General features: G+C 39.9%; 2 protein-coding genes across 3 annotated transcripts; both read left to right on the forward strand.

Moving 5' to 3' along the window:
• The first annotated feature begins 685 nt into the window (after positions 1 to 685).
• Positions 686 to 11,397, forward strand: LOC121609941 (adhesion G-protein coupled receptor G5-like). 2 transcript variants are annotated; one of them, XM_041941763.1, is made up of 16 exons: positions 686 to 767; positions 1,031 to 1,203; positions 1,312 to 1,485; positions 1,573 to 1,648; positions 1,882 to 2,023; positions 2,805 to 2,924; positions 3,849 to 3,974; positions 4,129 to 4,174; positions 4,304 to 4,398; positions 4,987 to 5,102; positions 5,453 to 5,721; positions 5,818 to 5,914; positions 6,291 to 6,420; positions 7,895 to 8,051; positions 8,691 to 10,367; positions 11,262 to 11,397. In XM_041941763.1, the coding sequence occupies exons 1-15, from the start codon at positions 760 to 762 to the stop codon at positions 8,783 to 8,785; spliced, it is 1,824 nt and encodes a 607-aa protein (XP_041797697.1). In that variant the 5' UTR covers positions 686 to 759; the 3' UTR covers positions 8,786 to 10,367; positions 11,262 to 11,397. The 2 variants fall into 2 exon arrangements, with proteins under 2 accessions (XP_041797697.1, XP_041797689.1); XM_041941755.1 differs by having other exon boundaries at positions 1,031 to 1,485.
• Positions 11,398 to 12,370: 973 nt separating this feature from the next.
• On the forward strand, positions 12,371 to 18,570 carry LOC121609952 (adhesion G-protein coupled receptor G2-like). Its single transcript, XM_041941777.1, has 9 exons — positions 12,371 to 12,389; positions 12,476 to 12,933; positions 14,660 to 14,699; positions 15,214 to 15,317; positions 15,458 to 15,573; positions 15,887 to 16,155; positions 16,691 to 16,796; positions 17,428 to 17,741; positions 17,873 to 18,570. Exons 2-9 carry the CDS (start codon positions 12,835 to 12,837, stop codon positions 18,028 to 18,030), a joined length of 1,206 nt encoding a protein of 401 aa, XP_041797711.1. The 5' UTR covers positions 12,371 to 12,389; positions 12,476 to 12,834; the 3' UTR covers positions 18,031 to 18,570.
• Positions 18,571 to 18,745: the final 175 nt, after the last annotated feature.

Below are 18,745 nucleotides of genomic sequence, written 5' to 3' on the forward strand. Positions count from 1 at the left end.
TAACAGGAGCTAACTGGCTACATTTGATATAAATTGTGTGTGAAAAGATAAAATCAGTTACTGCATATGGTTGTCTGTTTTGGTATTTTATTTGATCCATTGAATGGTACAACGTAGAAAGAGAAAGTATAAGTAAGAATTGCATGACTTGCAATACAGATTCAGCTTTTCATGTGGAATGCAAATGTGTTGATGAAGCGACCAATAGAGAAACAGCTGCATTTTTAGTGATACATTTGTCCAACTAGTGCTTTCTCCAGGCTTTGGTTTCAAGTTTAATTCACAACATATATAGAGTGGAGGATTGAATGCTTGCAATAAACTCTCAGCACCTTGTTTCATTTGATTTTTTGATGTGTTGCTTCCCTCTGCTGGCGGGATTAGTGACATGCAGCCATAAACCAAGTGATGCCCGTACTGAGCAGTGCTGTACTGCTGTGTAGTTCCAGATAAATTACCTTCTAGATAGAGTGTGTAGTGCCAAATGTTGAACATATTCTGTTTCAATTATTTAATACGAGCCCACATTCACTGTTGATTCAGTGTCTTCAGAAGGAAGAGATACAGACGACATTTTTAGCTCTCAGTCTGCAACTGCTTCCTCTTTTTATCTCAGTGTCATTTACACGTTTTTTTTGTCTTGTTTTTTTCAACTTCCCATGACGCTCTTCAGCAGGTTTCCACACTTGCTTTTGTCCTGCTGTCACATCAGCTGCACTCTGTTGTGCTCTCATCAACTGAAATCATTTTTACAGGAACATGAAAAGGTAGGCTATGTTTTGATTCTTTAGGTCAGAGCCACTTAATTCTATCTATATTGATGTTGCTATTAGGTCTGAGGAATCTCTATTGGTCATGTAATGCAGAGTAAGGGTATGGATTGTGTAAAGAAACTTGTTGTAGTCCCAGTTAAGAGCAATAAATGTGGTTGGATGATTATGTTTGTACTTCCATCAGTTTGTATGTGTCTATGGCTGCTCATAAAGCACAGACAGGTTTCTGTTCTAAATGAATCCTGTTCACTTAACAGGTTGAAGTGGTGGCTCCTCTGTTGGCTGGTCCTGTCTTTGGTGTCTCATAAAAGCACCCACAAAAGTCCTGGTGGAAATGAAGGTTCAGATCAGGGTGAAGATCGAGGTCTAGGTCAGGGTCAGAATCAAGGTCCAGATCAGGGTGAGAATCAAGGCCCAGGTCAGGGTCCAGGTCAGGATCAGAATCAAGGTCCAGGTCAGGGTGAGAATCAAGGCCCAGGTCAGGGTCAGAATAGAGGTCCAGGTCAGGGTCCAGGTCTGGGTCAGAATCAAGGCCCAGGTCAGGGTGAGAATCAAGGTCAGGGTCCAGGTGAGAATCAAGGTTCAGGTCCAGGTCAGAATCAAGGTCCAAATCAGTGTCAGAATCAAGGTCAAGGTCAGGGTCAGAATCAAGGTCAAGGTCAAGGTCCAGGTCCTGGTCCGAATTGTTGCAAATTATTTAGAAATAAAACAGGTGAGAAGCTTTACTCTTCATATGTTTTCTTTTGAAATACAGCTGTTTCCATATTGAATCTCAATAAAGCCTTGATTTACCCTTCAGTGGTTTCAGATGCCAGATGCTGTATGGCCGATGTTGACAGCATTTTGACAAATGGGAACAGAATCGACAGTGTCAAGTAAACATTTTAATTCTGCGTGCAATTTGATATTTGGGATTTTATGTTTGTGTGAGTATCTGTGTTTGTGTGTTTGCTGAGAAGTGAAAACAATAGTCTGTCACCAAATAAGTGCATGAGAGTAAAAACCAGAATTTCAGATCAGATTTAAGCAATTAATGACACGAAACAGTTTTAAATGAAATGTTGTAGATTTATATATATATATATATATATTTGTCCTTTTCACTAAGAGCCATAGAGAGCCTAGAACAAATTCTCGAGGAAACAGAGATCATTGAGACTACGTCCATAGTGGTCAGCCGGTTCGTGGCCGTCCTGCACAGACCCAAAGGCCCCTTCACAGGCCTTGAATTTTATGTTGGTGAGCATGAGGTAAGTATAGACTTAATCTGAATTAGAGACCAAGTCAGTGACAAAATCACAGTGACCTTTTTAGCTTGCTTGCTGATTTTAAGCCGTACTAGCACTATGGCTCAAGGGATGGCAATGTTGGCACTTTGGTCAGACATTCATGTGTCTAATATTACCACAAATGTGTTTACACTGGAGTTAGCTGAAAACCTGGTGCATCTCATACAGACGCACAAGGTATCCAGAGAGGGGCTTGACAAAGCTTCAGTAGCTGATAGTCTGGGAATGAGACCAGGCTCAAATATCTGCAAACCACAACTCTATCAGCCTCAGCTGCACTTTCTGTCTGTGCTTATTATCAAATGTTAGCACGCTAACATATTAAACCAAGATGGTGAACATGGTAAACATTATACCTGCTTAACATCAGCATTTTAGTATTGTCATTGTGAGCATGTTTACGTGCTGACATTTAACTCACCAGTGTGCCTCGGTCCAGTCTCAGTGACCCGGTGGCATAGTTTTAAAGTCTTTAGCAACAAATACTGAACATGCATTTCTATGTTGGCCTATCCTGCATACTTACGAGCAGTGTGTAGTAAAATGCACGCTGGCAGGGCAAATAAATCTTCAGCTTCTCATTTTTTTACGGTGTTGGGTGTGTCTGAATTTTGCATCGACAGGATGACATTATGCTATGTAGTGTGCTTGGATGTGAATAACTGTGAGTCGTATTGTTCTGTTGCAGGTATTTACATAGCATGTTCATCTTCCTGTTTTTGGCTTTGTGTGTCTGATATAGGCAATGTCAGACAAGGCTGTCACCAACAGCAAAGTGATCGCTCGGCTGCCGAGAGAGTTGGATCTTGAACCAGACAACACTGTTGTGTTCTGCATGCTTACGTGGCCAGAATCAAACAGGGTCAGAAAATGCATTTGTTTTTATATAAAACCTATAGCCCAATAGTGTGTGTGTGTGTGTGTGTGTGTGTGCGTGTGTGTGTGTGTGTGTGTGTGTGTGTGTGTGTATTTAATATGTTTATTAGTATTTCCACTCATTTTTGAAACTAAATGGTGTACGCAATATATGTTGAAGCTCATAGATCTTGGAACAACCACAATGTTTCTTCTCCAGCAGACCACCAGCTACTCATTGTAGCCACAGCAGGACAGACAGTGTCAAGTTAAGTTAGATAAATAGGGCCTAGGTTCATTCATTTCAAAATGCTCACACATGTATTTCATTAAGCTAGTAGAGCTGCTTGTTTTGTCTTGTCTTGTCCCAAATCTGGTCAAATTTCAAATGTGGCATACACAGATAATTCATAGAGCTGCTATTGAATTTAATGGGAAAAATACTGCAGCTATTTGACACAATACACTGTAGGTGCTTTTGGAGCCAAAAAGTAAAAATCTCTAAGGGCAAAATTTTATACAACGCAGGCAGAAATATTTTACAAAAACAGGAAGAGATGTTTAATTCTGACAAAATATAATATCCTCAAATGCAATGGTGCAGAAAGACGTGTTGCTCTAACTTAATTCTGAGCTGGAAGTGTTGTTCTTTTGCTCTTCTCCATTGCTGCCATACATGCAAAACATAACTGCATGAAACTTTAAAAGTTCCTATGAAGAGCAGTGGGTACACCAATAAAGGTCACAACACTTCTATGAAATGGCAATGACTGATAATGTCAGTGTGAGTCAGTGTGAACAGTGAAGGGGGATCACTGGGTGGCTTTTTCCTTTTGTAAATGTACTTCAGAATAGTGATAAAATTTTCCACAATAAGCATCTTAATAAAATAAACTGCCCAACTGTAATTGATCGTTGTTATGCTGTGTAGACCACATGGGGAGCCTCAGATGTATTATATGAGAGCAGACTGGTTGGCCTGAGTGTGCGAGGCAAGAATGTTTCAGGACTCCAGGAGCGAGTCAACATCACAATGAATTTCACTATAAGTGTAAATGTAAGTACACCTTCACTCCACAGACCATTCACCATAACCTCAACATGTGTCACCTTGAAAAACTGAATCTCTTTCCAGACAAAAGCCTGTTTAAATCATGAATGCATATAAACAACACAAACCCAATGTAAACCTGGTGTATTGTTGCTTCCAGGAAACCCAAAAACCCAGATGTGTGTTCTTTAATTTTTCAACACAGGGTGAGTAACTCATGAGATAAGTTGGATTCATTGCTGTTTCATGCATGAGAAACAAGTGAGCTGATGTGACAGAATCATTAGTAAAATGCTAATAATTGATCATGTCTGTGTGTTTGTTTGACTTGCCAGCATATAGCCATAATGGCTGCCTAACCGTGTGGGAACCTGGTCAAAATAACGTCACCTGCTCCTGTGACCACCTCACATACTTCGGTGTGCTCATGGTAGGTGAGGCCTTTTCATAAGAAGGAGAACTACAGAGAGACCATCGCAACGAAGTGATCAGTTTATCAAAGCCACATTTCCGAGACGAAGATCTGAAATTAGCTTTCTTTCACATATGAGTGATGCTTCGTTTATAGTAGCAATCTGTAAAAGAAGAAAAAAAGACTTTTACAGCTGTTTGACTTGTCACAGTAGAAAAAACACATGTGGTACTGATAGCATAACAATGGAAGATATACAAGTATCAGCATTAATATTAGTATTATTAGTAAAATATCCTGCTATATTGAAGGATATGTATCAAAAATAGAAGAAGTCATGATGCACAAAGGTTTTATAATTCAGTTTATTATTATACTATTTTTACTGATTCATCAGCATAAGGTATTTAATACTAAGCCTGGTGAGAGTGGAGCTTTAAACTACATTATATGCACTTTGGTTGTTTAATTTCTAACTATGAATCATAAGTTTGTCATACTTTTATGCATTGTATGTAAATCCTATTCTGCTTCACCAGTAACTATATCTTTATCAAATAAATGTAATAAAATGAAGTTTCCTGTATCTTTGTACTGTCCCCACAGGTGTCTGCTTCCCTACCACCTTTAGACCTAGAGATTCTGACATACATCACTCTGATTGGCTGTAGTCTTTCTCTTTTTGCCCTGGTCATCACTGTTCTCCTCTTCATCACAAAAAGGTAATTTATTCTTCCCTTTTGGATGACTCTCATCTCTTTTCGTCTTTCGTCTTTCCTCATTACCTTCAATCTGTCTTCCCCTCTCACGTACTTTCAGGTACAGCAGCATTCTGTCCTTGCTGCCATCACTTTTTCAGCTAATCCGACATTGACATGAACCTTGACATGAAATGTACTCTTCCTTCTTTCTCATCACATTTTGTCATCCATCCTTCCTTCCTTCTCTATTTTCTTTCCTTTCTTCCTCCACTTTATGTTACCTAATTTAATTGCCACCATGGCATGACCATGATCTCTGCACAATGTATAACTGAATACTTACCACAGATCAATTCTCCTCTGTCTGACAGAAAAGTCAGGGCAGACGTCTCCATGAAGGTCCACATCAACCTCGCCATTGCCCTGATCCTCCTCAACCTGCACTTCCTCCCCAGTCACACGGTGGCAGCAATGTCCTCCACCGGGCTTTGTCTTTACATGGCCATTTCGCTCCACTATTCCCTGCTGGCCACTTTCAGCTGGATGGCCCTGGAGGGATTCCACCTCTATCTTCTCCTAGTCAGAGTCTTCAACATCTATATCCGGAGATACTTGCTGAAACTCAGCGTGGTGGGATGGGGTGAGTAGAGTTGCCAGGGACCATGGTCAGCAAACTCTGGAGTGATCGAACCCTTAAGTGAAAGGATCAATCCCTTGCTTCAACCCTATGTTTCAGGTATCCCTGCAGTCATTGTATCCCTGGTGGTCATCATAGACAGGGACACATACGGTCCTGTCCCTTTGGACTCGTCTAACTCCAACAGCACTACGATGTAAGGGAGACGCAGAGGCCAATTTGCAAGCATGTACAGTCTAGGCTAATAACTAATATTTTGTTTGTGTTTTGCATGTGCATTAGGGCTGAATTGGTGCACCAACCCCATTCACAGTCACAAAAGTTTTTATAAATGATAGGAAGAAATAGCTGGGATGTAGTGACAAATTCTATTTCGTGGACAGAAAACCGTAGCCCCACACCAAGCATCTGATTGGCTAAAGTTGAGACAATGACTCTCTCAAGCTCCAAGCATTAGTTTACTGCATATAGCAGAATATTGAGTCACTTGAACTGACATTTCCATCACAGAATTGATATTTTTATTTTGCAGTGTTAGATTAAATCCTTATCTCTACTCCTTCTCTTTGCAGATGCTACATAGGAAACAACACAGTGAAGATGGTGACTACAGTGGGAGTGTTTGGCCTGGTGTTTGTCTTTAACGTGGCCATGCTAGGGGTGACAGTCAGACGCATTGTGAATCTCCACCAGAGCAAAGAGGTGAATCAACACTCTATGCTGTCTGCTCGTCTTGTCTTCACAAAGGATCTTTAAAGGAGAAGTCTGGTGATATTCAATATATTTCTAGATGTCAGCATATCCCATGAAACACCAAACCCAACGATGAAAAAGTATTATCTGTGTATTCAAAGTCCAATATAATCTATTCCTCTGTGCCATAGAGCTCCATTGTTGTCCGAAACAGTTTAAAAACACATCAGTGAGGCCTACAGTTACACTGGCTGACATTTTTTCCTTTTTTACTATGAAGGCATGCACTGTAGTTTATTTTGAGTCGATTCCACTTAAACCACCCCACTGTGTTAAATATTCACAAGAGCACCAAATGTGTTTTAATCCCTGGCTGAAAATACTGCCTGAGAAAACAAATATGTACTCCTGTTTGAGTAACGTCTCCAGCTAAGTCTTAGTTTTAAAATTAAACTCCTACAACCCTAAATACCAAAATGTTGGGACGCTGTGTAAAACATAACTAAATGAGAATATAATAACTTGCTAATCTTTTTTGACATAAACTCAATTCAAAACTGTATAAAGACAATAAATTTAAAGTTTGACCTCACCAGCTTCATTGATTTTTGTAAAAATTCTGAATTTATTCTGAATATTATGCATCAATGCATTTTAAACCAGTTGGGACAGGAGCAACAAAAGACTGGGAAAGATGTGGAACGCTCCAAAAACACCTGTTTGGATCATTCCACAGGTAAACAGGTTGATTGGTAACAGGTGATAGCATCATGATTAGGTATGAAAGGAGCATCCTGGAAAGACTCAGTGGTTAACAATCGAGGATGGAGCAAGGTTCACCACTTTGTGAACACATGATTGCATAAAGGAGATTACTGCATGGACTCAGGAACAGTTTTGAATACTGTTGTTGGTAAACACAGCTCGTTTGCTAATGATTGCATTCTGCTTGATATAGATTTGACTCAGTGTCACAATTTTTTGGCGTCAGAATTTTATTTGTGACACATTTGTCAATATTTGTATCTTCAGTGGACCGAGTGGGCTTGGGGCTGAGTGCCTCAGACATGGTAGGGATGTTGGACACTATTATAGACTAAACAATACCTTCTTTTGGTCTTTTCGTGGGATTCATTGACAAAAAGGAAAACAGATTATCACCAGTCTTTTCCTTTTTTTTTAATTTCTTTATTTCTACCGCTGTCTGATAATTAAAAGATTCATGTCTGGTCAATATGTTTAATAAGCATTCAGTTAAATCATACAGTAGTTGCCTCCCTTCCACATACAGTCTGTGTAAAAACAGTGTGTCAAAGAAGGCACTCAAAATGGTGATGACATAAGATTTACAGTATGACTCCTGAGAGCAAATTCAAGAAGATTAATCCTAACTCAGCAGGTGTAGTGTCCTGGTCTTCATGCCTGGCCTCTGATTGTCCATGTCCTGCTAATGTGTCATTTACATGTATATTTTGCAAATCAGTCCGGGCAGAGGGACCGTGACAGAGCCAAGCGAGACACATGCACCCTGCTGGGGATCACCACTCTGCTTGGCATAACGTGGGGCCTGGTTTTCTTCTCATTTGGCTACCTGACCACTCCTGGCCTCTACGCCTTCTGCATCCTGAGCTCACTGCAAGGTACAAGCTGCGTCCACATACTCACGTCTGTCCTGTGGTGATGTTACCAGAAATATGACAGAAAGGGTCATAGGAGGCAAATGTATGAAATACTGCTGTTTGTAAATGCAAAGCCAATCCTTCTGTTTGACACTAATAATGGTGAGAAATTTTTCAGGGCACAACAGTGTGTATTACTGAAAGCTGAACCGAGCATAGTCCTTGTTTATGCTCAGTGTAACTTGGTTACACAAACTGTAGTGCTTTGTCCATGCCAGACCATACAGGCAAATCTCCCACTGTGAAGGTGTAATGCAAACACACATTTAGATTAGCTTTCTATATCAAAATAAATGTTCAAAGTCTCTGGATTTCTAACTATGACACAGGCTGAGGATTTTTATCTCTATTGCACATACTGGAAATATTACTCAAATATCAGAACAAAAGAATTTTAGAGAGTCAGAGACATACTTACAAGAATAAAAGGTGCATAATATTAAAAAAGATGCTTCTATGTGCAGTGGACATTGACCTGACTATTTGTATACTGATAAACAGTGATGTCACATAGCCAAATTGTTTATCGGTGGCATTTGCATGACTGGCATGATGCTCTCCTCCCATACTCTCTCTAACTCCTTTTCTCTTTTGACTCAGGTTTCTTCATCTTCCTGTGGTTTGTGATGTCTTTGAGAAAGATAGGAAACTCAGCTACCAAGATGAGTAGCGAAACACGTACCGTCACCAGCTAACTTTAAACACAACTTCTCTTTTCTCGCATGCTGCCAGGATTTATGCAGAAATACTGTTAAGTTTGCCATGATTATCTCTGCTTTAGATCATTATGTTATCGTGTGCAACAATGTCGCTGAGAGGCAAACATGGTAGCTAGAGCTAACTCATGCAAACCCATGTAGATGATTTGAATATTAAAATACAAAATGCTGTAAGAACTCACGGTTTTAGTGCTATTTTTAAAGCTTTTTTGTTTATCTCATGGTGTCTTATAAAAAAACTGTGGTGAAGGGTTTATCTATCCTCTATATCTACAGGAGGGTCTATATCCAATTATTTCTTAAAATAATGACCTAATTTAAGCAGCTGGAAACTTCCCTCTGTCCTCTGTAGTTTTGCAAACTGTGAGGTTAGTGTACATGATATTGCACCTCTGTTGCCACACGTGGTTTACTGTAGTAGTGGACTTTAGACTATGACGTCGGTTTCTCGCATATAACGAGAAACAGACTCATTTTGTTGCCATGATATAAAAAAAATATTTGCATAAAACCTCCTACCTCCAACAGAGCAACCATAAGTGCTATTTTTTTTTTTTTACTTTAAGCTCTCATTAATAAGTTAACCAAAACCAGCACAGCTCACTACTGTGGCTCATCCTATTCTCTTCAGAGGTAAGAAGAGAACTTTTCTGTGTTCACTGAGTATTAATGTATTAATTAATGTTTATTGGGATGTCATTTGTACTTAATACTATGATCACGTTGGTACATTTCACTGGGTATATTTTATTCTGTTTGTATATTTTGTTCTGTTGGCACATTCCACTGGTATATTTTATTAGATTTATTGCCTTTGTAGTTATCTTGATTTTATTCTTTCTAATCTTTCTTATCTTTCTTATTATCTTGTTTCTAACATGGGGGTTGCAATGCAAATTTCATTGACATGTCATGCTAAATGACAATAAAGATTCTTGAATCTTGAATCTTGAATCTTGAATCGTGAATTTTGGAATAAGATGACAAAGAGTAAGTTTTATGAATTTGATTTCTTCCTCTATTTGGCCAACAATATGCGCAAAAGCCATAGCAAGTATGCTTTATTTGTACTTTTTGATTTCTGAATGTGTTGGACTTTAGCTTGCATTTCCACGAGGAGAATTGACTGCTGTGTCCAATAAGAGACAGATGAGTTCAAATTAACATCTAAGGTGACGGTTCATTTGAAGGGACTCGATCCCTGGCTCCTCCAGGCTGCATGTTGAAGATACTGAACCACAAATTGTGTGTGTGCATGGGTTAATGTTGCATGTGTTGTAAAGTGCTTTGAGTGCTTGGTAGAGTAGAAAAGCTCTTTATAAATGCAGTCCACTTGCCACGCGATGTCGATTAATTTTGACATTTTGATTTCAGCAATTGCGTAGTGTGGCCATGGTCCCCTCGGCCACCCCTTAGCTGTACCATTACAGCTGAGAAATACACCAGAATGTAGTTTTATTTCTAATTTTTATTTATTCCATCAGTCACATGTTCAGAGGAAGTACAATGGTTCCCTTCCTGCTGTTGCTGCTGCTCCTAGAATCGCTGGCTGAGGAAGGTACGAATATCAATTTTATCAGTTTAGGTTTTGTTCACCAAAGAAAGAGTAACTCATTTATTCAAAATGGACAGAAAAAAAAACATTATTTATTGATTTCTAGCTATTTCTTACTCTTTCTTTTTACTTCTCACACACTTAAAGGCACAGTGTACCTGAAAATGAAAATTTACGTTTTATCTAACCAGTCTATGTCAAAGTAAAAAAGCACACAGTGGCAGAACACGACAGAACAGGCTGCTGGCTGGTTAGATGGAGTTCAGACAGGAAAAAATGCTGAGCTAGCAACTACCTCAGCATCTCTTACATTTCCCCTAATCAAGGCCGTCACCCAGCCACCTCAAAAGTTTTGGCGTTTTGCTTTCTCGTGCTTCATAAACCGAGAGACATCAGTAAAATCCTGCATTCACTTACTTTTATGTCAGAAAGAACAAAAATCTACTTTGAGTTGTTTTTTTAGCACTAGGTTTGTAAAGTTTTGTCAGTATGATCTTTATGTTGTAATGAACAGGCTTAGAAGGGTTTTGACGACAACTATGTGGAACAGAAGTAGTATATTCTGTAAGAATGCAAGTGTAGTGAAGCGTAGAGAAACTACTTGTCAGGTACTATTTAAACCATCCATCTGTGTCACATTAATGTTGTTATAACAGCCTGATAAGTTAAAAGTAAATCAGGTGCTCTCTTGAAGAATGTTTTACCCTGCATGTACTCCAGACCATGTAATCGTGGTCTGAAGTCAATAAAAATCTGAAAAAAAAAACTTCAACATGATTTCCTTCTTGGAATCAGTTATTTTCCATACAATAAACATCTACTGAACGTGTGTTGTTATTGTGACTGAAGACATATTGTGAGTTGTATTTGTTTCTTGTCTTCTGTTTCGGTCTTCAGTTTGTTTCAACATTTCAAGTGGTGACACTAAAACTAACGTGTCGGATGCTTACATTGTTGATGACCGATCTAGTAATGTGAAATGTGAGATGGATGGATCTGAATGCTCCTTTAAATGCCCCTACAACATGACGACGTTCAACGGATCGCCTGTTTGCTTCAACAAGACTGTGCTGAGACGTCCTGCCGAGGTCCTCAACGGCGTGCCTCAATGTAAGTACAATTTCTCTCAAATAGACTCCCGGCTCTGTACATACAGGTCTCTAAATCTGGGCAGCACAGTCCACTACAGAGTGAGAAATTTGTATGGAGATACTGTGGTTGATGAAACAGGGTGATGACATCTCTGCATCTTAAGTCTGTTTCCTCTCACTTCTCAGTTACAGATTGCACACTATTCTTATGTGATGCCAGGGACATCTTGGAAGTGATTCGTTCACTGGATAATGACAACTCTTACCTGGAAGAAATGTTGCAATTCTTCTACATAAGGGATTCATGTGTAGGGCTCTTCAGTAATGACGATAAAATCAAGAAATCCTCTATAAGGTAAGTGTCAGACCTGCTGCAGGTGCTCCTCTTTCTGCTGCCCTGTACATAAATTCAGTTCATTCATACTGTTTTGTGGAAAACGGCTGTTAGTCATGCAAGCAGCATATCTCTAGGGATGGCAGTGCCAGTCTGCTGATTGGTCAGCCACTTCTGCCCAGACTCAAATATCTCAACAACTATTGGTTGGCTCAGATATTCATGGAACTTCACACTCCTGTCAGAAATCAGCAGACAACAACATCAGCAGCATCAGCACCGATATTAGAGGACCACTTTGCCATTTAAAGCATTTTCTAAACAATTAAAAAATATTAGTACAGTTGCTAATGTTGTATCATCATAGCAGTGCTATACTGGCTACTTTCCATTTGGTTAACATGGCTTTTCATTTCCCTCACTCACATGTCTTTCTGCAGCATGGAAAGACGTATAATCCAAAACATCATGAGAACATCCCAGCTCAAGGCTGGAGCCTCCATGACCTACGACATGAAGGTCTTGTCGCTGAATGTGGTCAATGTCAGAGAGGCTAATCTGACAGGAAATAACTCCAGAATACAAATAGAAGCTCCACAGGTACACAAGCCGTGATGAAGATGCTGATGAATTTAGAGGGAATAGTGATGATCGAGTTAAGATGATCTTCTTTTATCCACTGTTAGCTGCTGCCTCAGAACGCGACCTCTGTCCCTCACATTTGGTTGCCGGTGCATGCCCTGCGTACCATCCCACAAGAGCAGAGGATTATTGGTTTGGTCAGCTACATGTCGCACAGCCAGTTCCAAGTATATCCTTTGCCCTTTTCATTCTCGCATCATCCATTCAATCCAGTCCTGACACTCTCATGTTTCAGTGTGTAATTTAGATTGAAAATTAAATCATGGGAGTGAATATTTGATTCTTTAATCATTGTGGGCTTTACATAAATACTGTATATACACTATGTTATAGTGCTCCGTGTTTCCTCGTGGCTGCACTGAAACTGTCTCCTCATTAGTTTGAACAGGAAGATATCTCATCAATGCTTATCAGGATACAACTACTGGGGAGCCGAAGTCTTCGTGATCTCCAGACATCTATCAAGATGATTTTCAAAACTGATCCGCACGCTCATATCGATGTAAGTCTGTTTGTGCATGCATTTAATATTTTCAACATTGATCTGTTTTTAATTGTCAAAGCTAGAGGGTGCTGTACACTGTACAAATTGGCCTTGTCCAATCATCAGGTTAGTGTTTGTAACCAGGCGCTGTCAGGCCTGTCAGGCTTCTACATGTTGATGTGGTGTCTGAGGGTCTAAGAAGAGCGACGCTAGCCTGGCCTGGCCTCTTTTTTTTAACACGGTAAAGCAAAGCAAAGCAACAGAAACACCAGGACTAGCTCCAACCCGTGTTACACATGCACTGAAGTACTGCAACCAAACGCCGGTGAATATGGTTCCCTTCTGCTTTCCAAAACCGAGAAGTGGCTAAGCCTGGCCTAGCATACTGCAAAATAAATCACTGCACTACGGTGGCCGACAAAGACAAACGTGCTGCAATGGACCAAAACATTTACATTAGTTGTTGCATTTGTTTTGGATTTTTGTGTGTTTTTTTTAAATTGGCTTTGTTTCTGAAGCTGCAGCATGTTGCTCCTGATGGAAATGCTTTGGTCCTTGCAGCATGTTTGTCTTTACTGGCCACTGTATCATACTGCATACCACTATAAAGAAACATCTGAAACTGCTGCGGATTCTCAGTAGTATGTAGTCAGCTACTCCCTTTATGCCCAACGGCAATGGACATGTCATTAGCTTTCTGCTTTATTGATATTATTGGGGTTAGAGGTGACATTAAAAAATAGCTGTTCAGGAGCAACACATCCACTGTTTGTGAATATGTCAATCTGTGAGTCAAGAAGAAAATAGATCAGAATTTAGAGTAAAAATTAATAATGGCAGCTCAGTTCTGCTCTGTTTGTTTTGGGGAGGTTAACACTCCAGCAACTCCAGCCAAACTTGTGTCAGATGCCAATTTCCAAACTCATAACTCAAAATCATTTGTCTTGTAGAAGTGAAGCACACTGTTTGAAAATACAACAATAAAACAAAGCCTAAATCACTGCATTGTGTTTTTCTATGGTAGGCAGCCACACAATTCAAAAACTTTTGAATTAGCCAACATTTTATATTTTTTTATTTTAACACCATGCTATGAAATACACAAACAGTGCTGCTCCCTTGTATTCGCTGCATTAATCAACAACTGGTGAGGATGCTGATGTTATGCCTGGAAGTGTAGCTTTAGCCTTTAGCCTTTTAGCATTCTATCAGCAATCAAGTACATATTTAAGACCCTTTTACAGGGTTTTCAAGGTTTAAAATGCGTCACATGGAAAGGTCAGCTGGAGACGGACTTCTCAGCTGACTCACTGAGTTTAAGCATTAGCCTTAGCTTACATATGCTAGCTACAAAATCTGCTAGTGAGAGTCATCATTTTAAGTACAAAATCCATGGTCGGCAGCTGGAAATGAGAGGCCTGCCTCTGTTTACTTCTGTGAAGAATAGAAAACCTTGTGTGCTTCAAAAATTACTGCAAACTTCTATAATAAGTGGTGTGGTACGCCATCACTATCACTGTAAACTCCATATGTCCAGGCGCCAGAATGGAAAGCTTGACAGGCGTAGCAACAGAGACGAGGGGGAGGGGTTTAATGAAGCACCTAAATTTGTCAAATTTTGGGCCAGCACTTTTTACTTTTTATTATGTTAAACCTTCTCAGATGGAGTAAGCTTCTTTAACCAGGCAAGACATACCACTGTTTCATTGTGTCAACGGAGCTCTATGTTTTTGTGTTTCTACAGAATCACTCATGGCTACAGTGTCACTACTTGGATGAACATGGTAAGTGTATATCAGCACGAAAGAAAAAAAGAAAAAGAAAAAGAAAGCATGTCTCCAGTATGTTTTACATTTGCAACAAAAAGCTGCAAGGTTGTAAACATCTGAACGTGTGTGCAAGATTAGCAAATCATCTGGATGTGCAATTAATTGATTTAAGACTGCTTAAAATCGTATAGTGTCTCAAGTCATGCGTATTCTTTTATCAGTGTCTGTCAGCCATAAATGATCTATATTGACCTATAATCACTTTACAGCTAAAAGTTCTAACTTGATGTACTTTGGTTCTCATGTAGTTTTGGTTTTGGTGATGCAGAGGTTTTAATGACATTAGGTGGAATTTTTATTTTCATGTGTTCACATTACACATTTTTTTGCATGAGAAGATTGATGTGCAAATTCATAGAGAGTAATGTTATACTGTATGTTGATCTTGCCATTTCGAGAGTTGGGAACTGTGGAATAAGCAGAATTAGGCCTGGTTAAGTTAACTAAGTCTGAATGTCCACATCCCCAGACTGGCTGTGGAAAACTGACGGATGTGAGACTCAAACAAAACAAAACAACAAAACGGACATTATTTGCGACTGTGACCATGCAACACCATTTGCCGTCCTACTGGTAAGGAGACACACTTGACCGATGATATATTAGCCGATTAGACAAGCCTTTATTCATTTGGCACCTTTGACACAGCAAACAAAGAATACAGCAGATAGTCAAAACAATACTGTTACTGATCATCATGATCTTTTGTGCAGATGAGAGAACCAATTGCACAAGTCCACTGGGAAATACTGTCATACATCAGTTACATAGGCTGTGGCCTGTCTGCCTTCTTCACTTCTTTGTCCATTGTGATCTACGTCTTCAGTCGGTAGGCGTGCATGTATTCTACACGTTCTATGCAGCTGGCTGCAAACTCAGTGAAACGACTGCTGCTGCTGGCAGTCTCTGTGTTTATTTCACATGAGGGATTTCTGCATGCGTTTTTGCCCTGTGCTCTTTTAGAAGATAATGAGGATTCAGCTTTCTTTGTATTTGCCGTTCTCAGATCACAATGCTCCAGTTACACAGTAAGAAATGGCACAGCCAAAGACGAGCTGTCTGATTATTCAGCATCACTTTTCTTGTCTGTGCCTGGGTTCTCGTTATATGCCCTATGCCCTGTTCTCCTTTCTGTTCCTCAGAAACCACAGAATGGATTACTCCATCTCTATCCATGTGTCTCTGAGCGGGGCCCTGTTCCTGCTCAATTCAGCCTTCCTGCTGACTGAGTGGGGCGCCACGGTGAAGCCAGACTGGGTGTGCGTGTTTGTCGCAGCTCTCATGCATTACTCCTTGCTCTGCTGTTTCACCTGGATGGCCATAGAGGCGCTTCACCTCTATCTACTCCTGATAAAAGTGTTCAACACCTACTACAAGCACTACCTGGCCAAACTGTCTCTTGCTGGATGGGGTGAGTGCTGCAAGAGCTTCTGCCGTATTTGCTACATGCTGTTGTGGTGTGTGATAACTCACTCGATGACACCAGTCTAACTTAGAACAAGAACAGGAAACTCCAGGAACGTCTTCTGTTTTTTTAAGAAGCACTAATGAAAGAAACCTTTTATGAGGAAATGCACAGAGCCTCTGCTGAACAGAAAGCTGCTGAACCGGAGGCTAGCCAGACCGTGACTGGGACATCAGCATGTGATGCTCTTCTTGTATGTATGATTGTTGAATTTTGGTGAAACCGTTTCATTCTGGTAATTGACACCACAACCTGATGACTGCCACCAATGCTTCAGATGAATGTTGTCCGTCGTCATAATCCATTGAAGCATCAGCAGAAACATCTTGATGTGATGCCACACTGCGTATGCTCGATATGAACATCAGGCATCTAAAAACATCTTCCATCTAAATAATAATTAACATGATGTCAAACTCTGTGTGTGTGTGTGTGTGTGTGTGTGTGTGTGTGTGTGTGTGTGTGCATGTGTGATTCTCAGGGATCCCTTTTGTAATCGTGGCAGTCTCTTTGGGATTGACAGACTTGAAACAGTTTTATGGAGTTACACAAATAACCATGACCAATACTAACCAAACTAATGCCATGTGAGTAAATCCTAACTCATTGCGTATACTTTCCACATGATCACCCTTTGTTTATTTGTCTAAAAGGTCAAATTTATACAGCTTTAGTTTAATTTTTCTTTCAATTTACATACATGATATATACACAAGACTATTCTGCCTATGACAAACATCTCATACAGACATGGACACACATAATGTACATAATAAAAACCTGTCTGATTTAGATGGCGTACTGTATATCATACACTAAACTTACATGGAAGTATAATCTTGTCTAAAATTTGTATGAAAAAGATGATAAAATTCTAGTCACCTGGTGACACCTGCTGGTGCTGGTGGTAACAGTAAGTGCAGTTTACTGCAATGAAAAACAGTAATGAGCAAATGGAATCGTGCAAGGAAGCCACTAACCATGAAGACTAATACATAGAGAGGTGAATACAGAACATAAATACATTGAATGTAAATACCAACCATAAAATGAATCAAAAACAGGGTTTTTTGAAACAATTGTACCTTTAAATATTTAAGATAATGCTTCAATTCTTTTGAAATGCCGGCCTGTATGTACCCTGGAGATCACATGTCTTTTCTGCTTCGTGTGAAACTACATGCTGACAGTCCTTTTGGTGTCCTGTCCGTCCCACAGCTGCTGGATCACAGATGACTCCTTCTACTTTTTGAACTTGGTGTATTTCACCCTTATATTCATCTTCAATTCTGGCATATTGGTAGCAGTGACCTCCAGCATCTGTAGGATGAAGCAAGCGCTCAGGAACAACTCAAAGCTTGGAGCAGAGTTTGAGGGAAAGACTTGGAGGGTCAGTGAGTCCTGCAGGAGTGGCCTCACTGTTTTAGGTCTTACCTGCCTGATGGGGACCACCTGGGGCCTGGTCTTCCTGGGCACAGGATATGTCAACTACCCCATCCTCTACCTTTTCTGCATCCTCAACTCCACACAAGGTCTGCCGACAGTTCTGAGTGGCGTCTGTCTGTCTTGATATGACCTGGTTATATAGACAGATTTGTCTTTTGAACTACCTTTGTTCTGATGTTTTTCACCAGCTTGTGACTCGTGCTGTCTCCTTGTCAAGGTTTCTTTATCTTCCTGTGGATTTGTCTGTCAGCCAAGAAGCAGAGGAAGAGAAATATGGACGACAGAATGACTTCAACTCCTGTGAAGACTTCAGGGATCAGCTCTCATGACACCTCCTTTCCTGCCATGAGTCTGGACGATAAAGCCCAGAAGTGATCCCCCTTCATGTAACCATAGCAACAGTAACTTCCACATGTAACCCTCCTGACGTGCTAAAAATTCCTTCAACTATAAACTTTTGATGTAAACGTTGTTCTCAGTAAAACTGTCCTCACATCTTTAGATTTATATAGTTTGAAGTATATTCTGTCATTAAAGTGCAACTGTTTCCTGTGTGTGCGTGCGTGTGTGTGTGTGTGTGTTGGGAGGCAATCTGTTTTGTTCTGTCGAATCTGCTTTTATGTCTTTATTTATCTCTCCTATATATTGTACCTCTGCCTTGCTCTACGATTTTATCAGTAATTTTTCTTTTATGTATTATTCCATCAAGCTGTCCAGGGACTACACATGGAAATTAGCAAGTTGCTATAACCTGGCACAATGCATATTCTCTTGTTGTACAGGATTAATGTTTTATTGTGCGCTGTCCCTGTTGAAATAAATAAATTACATTTCATCACATTACCTACTGTAGAATACTGTACACATGTTTCTCAATAAAGTCACGTCCTTTGATTAATTCAGACGCATATTAAAGAATGCACAAATAATGTGTGAGTTACATTTTCATTTCATTACATGTGCTGCCAACTTTAGAAAACAGTTCATCGTGCAGGTCTGAGTTTCGCTTCCAGTTGTGTCAGTTGACTTGTTGACGATTGCGACTTGACGTTTTTTCTTGCGTCTGTTGGGAAACTGCAGCGTTTGGAAA

The sequence above is a fragment of the Chelmon rostratus genome, chromosome 1, assembly GCF_017976325.1.
Source record: "Chelmon rostratus isolate fCheRos1 chromosome 1, fCheRos1.pri, whole genome shotgun sequence".
Lineage (NCBI taxonomy): Eukaryota > Metazoa > Chordata > Actinopteri > Chaetodontiformes > Chaetodontidae > Chelmon > Chelmon rostratus.

Excerpts from the sequence above, each read along its gene's own strand:
- LOC121609952 (XM_041941777.1), top strand. The coding sequence starts at position 12,835 with ATGCTTATCAGGATACAACTACTGGGGAGCCGAAGTCTTCGTGATCTC. Across the intron at positions 12,934-14,659 it reads ATCCGCACGCTCATATCGAT|AATCACTCATGGCTACAGTG; the intron begins GTAAGTCTGTTT and ends GTGTTTCTACAG. Across the intron at positions 16,156-16,690 it reads ACTGTCTCTTGCTGGATGGG|GGATCCCTTTTGTAATCGTG; the intron begins GTGAGTGCTGCA and ends TGTGATTCTCAG.
- LOC121609941 (XM_041941755.1), top strand. Across the intron at positions 1,649-1,881 it reads AACAGAATCGACAGTGTCAA|AGCCATAGAGAGCCTAGAAC; the intron begins GTAAACATTTTA and ends CTTTTCACTAAG. Across the intron at positions 2,024-2,804 it reads TTTATGTTGGTGAGCATGAG|GCAATGTCAGACAAGGCTGT; the intron begins GTAAGTATAGAC and ends TGTCTGATATAG.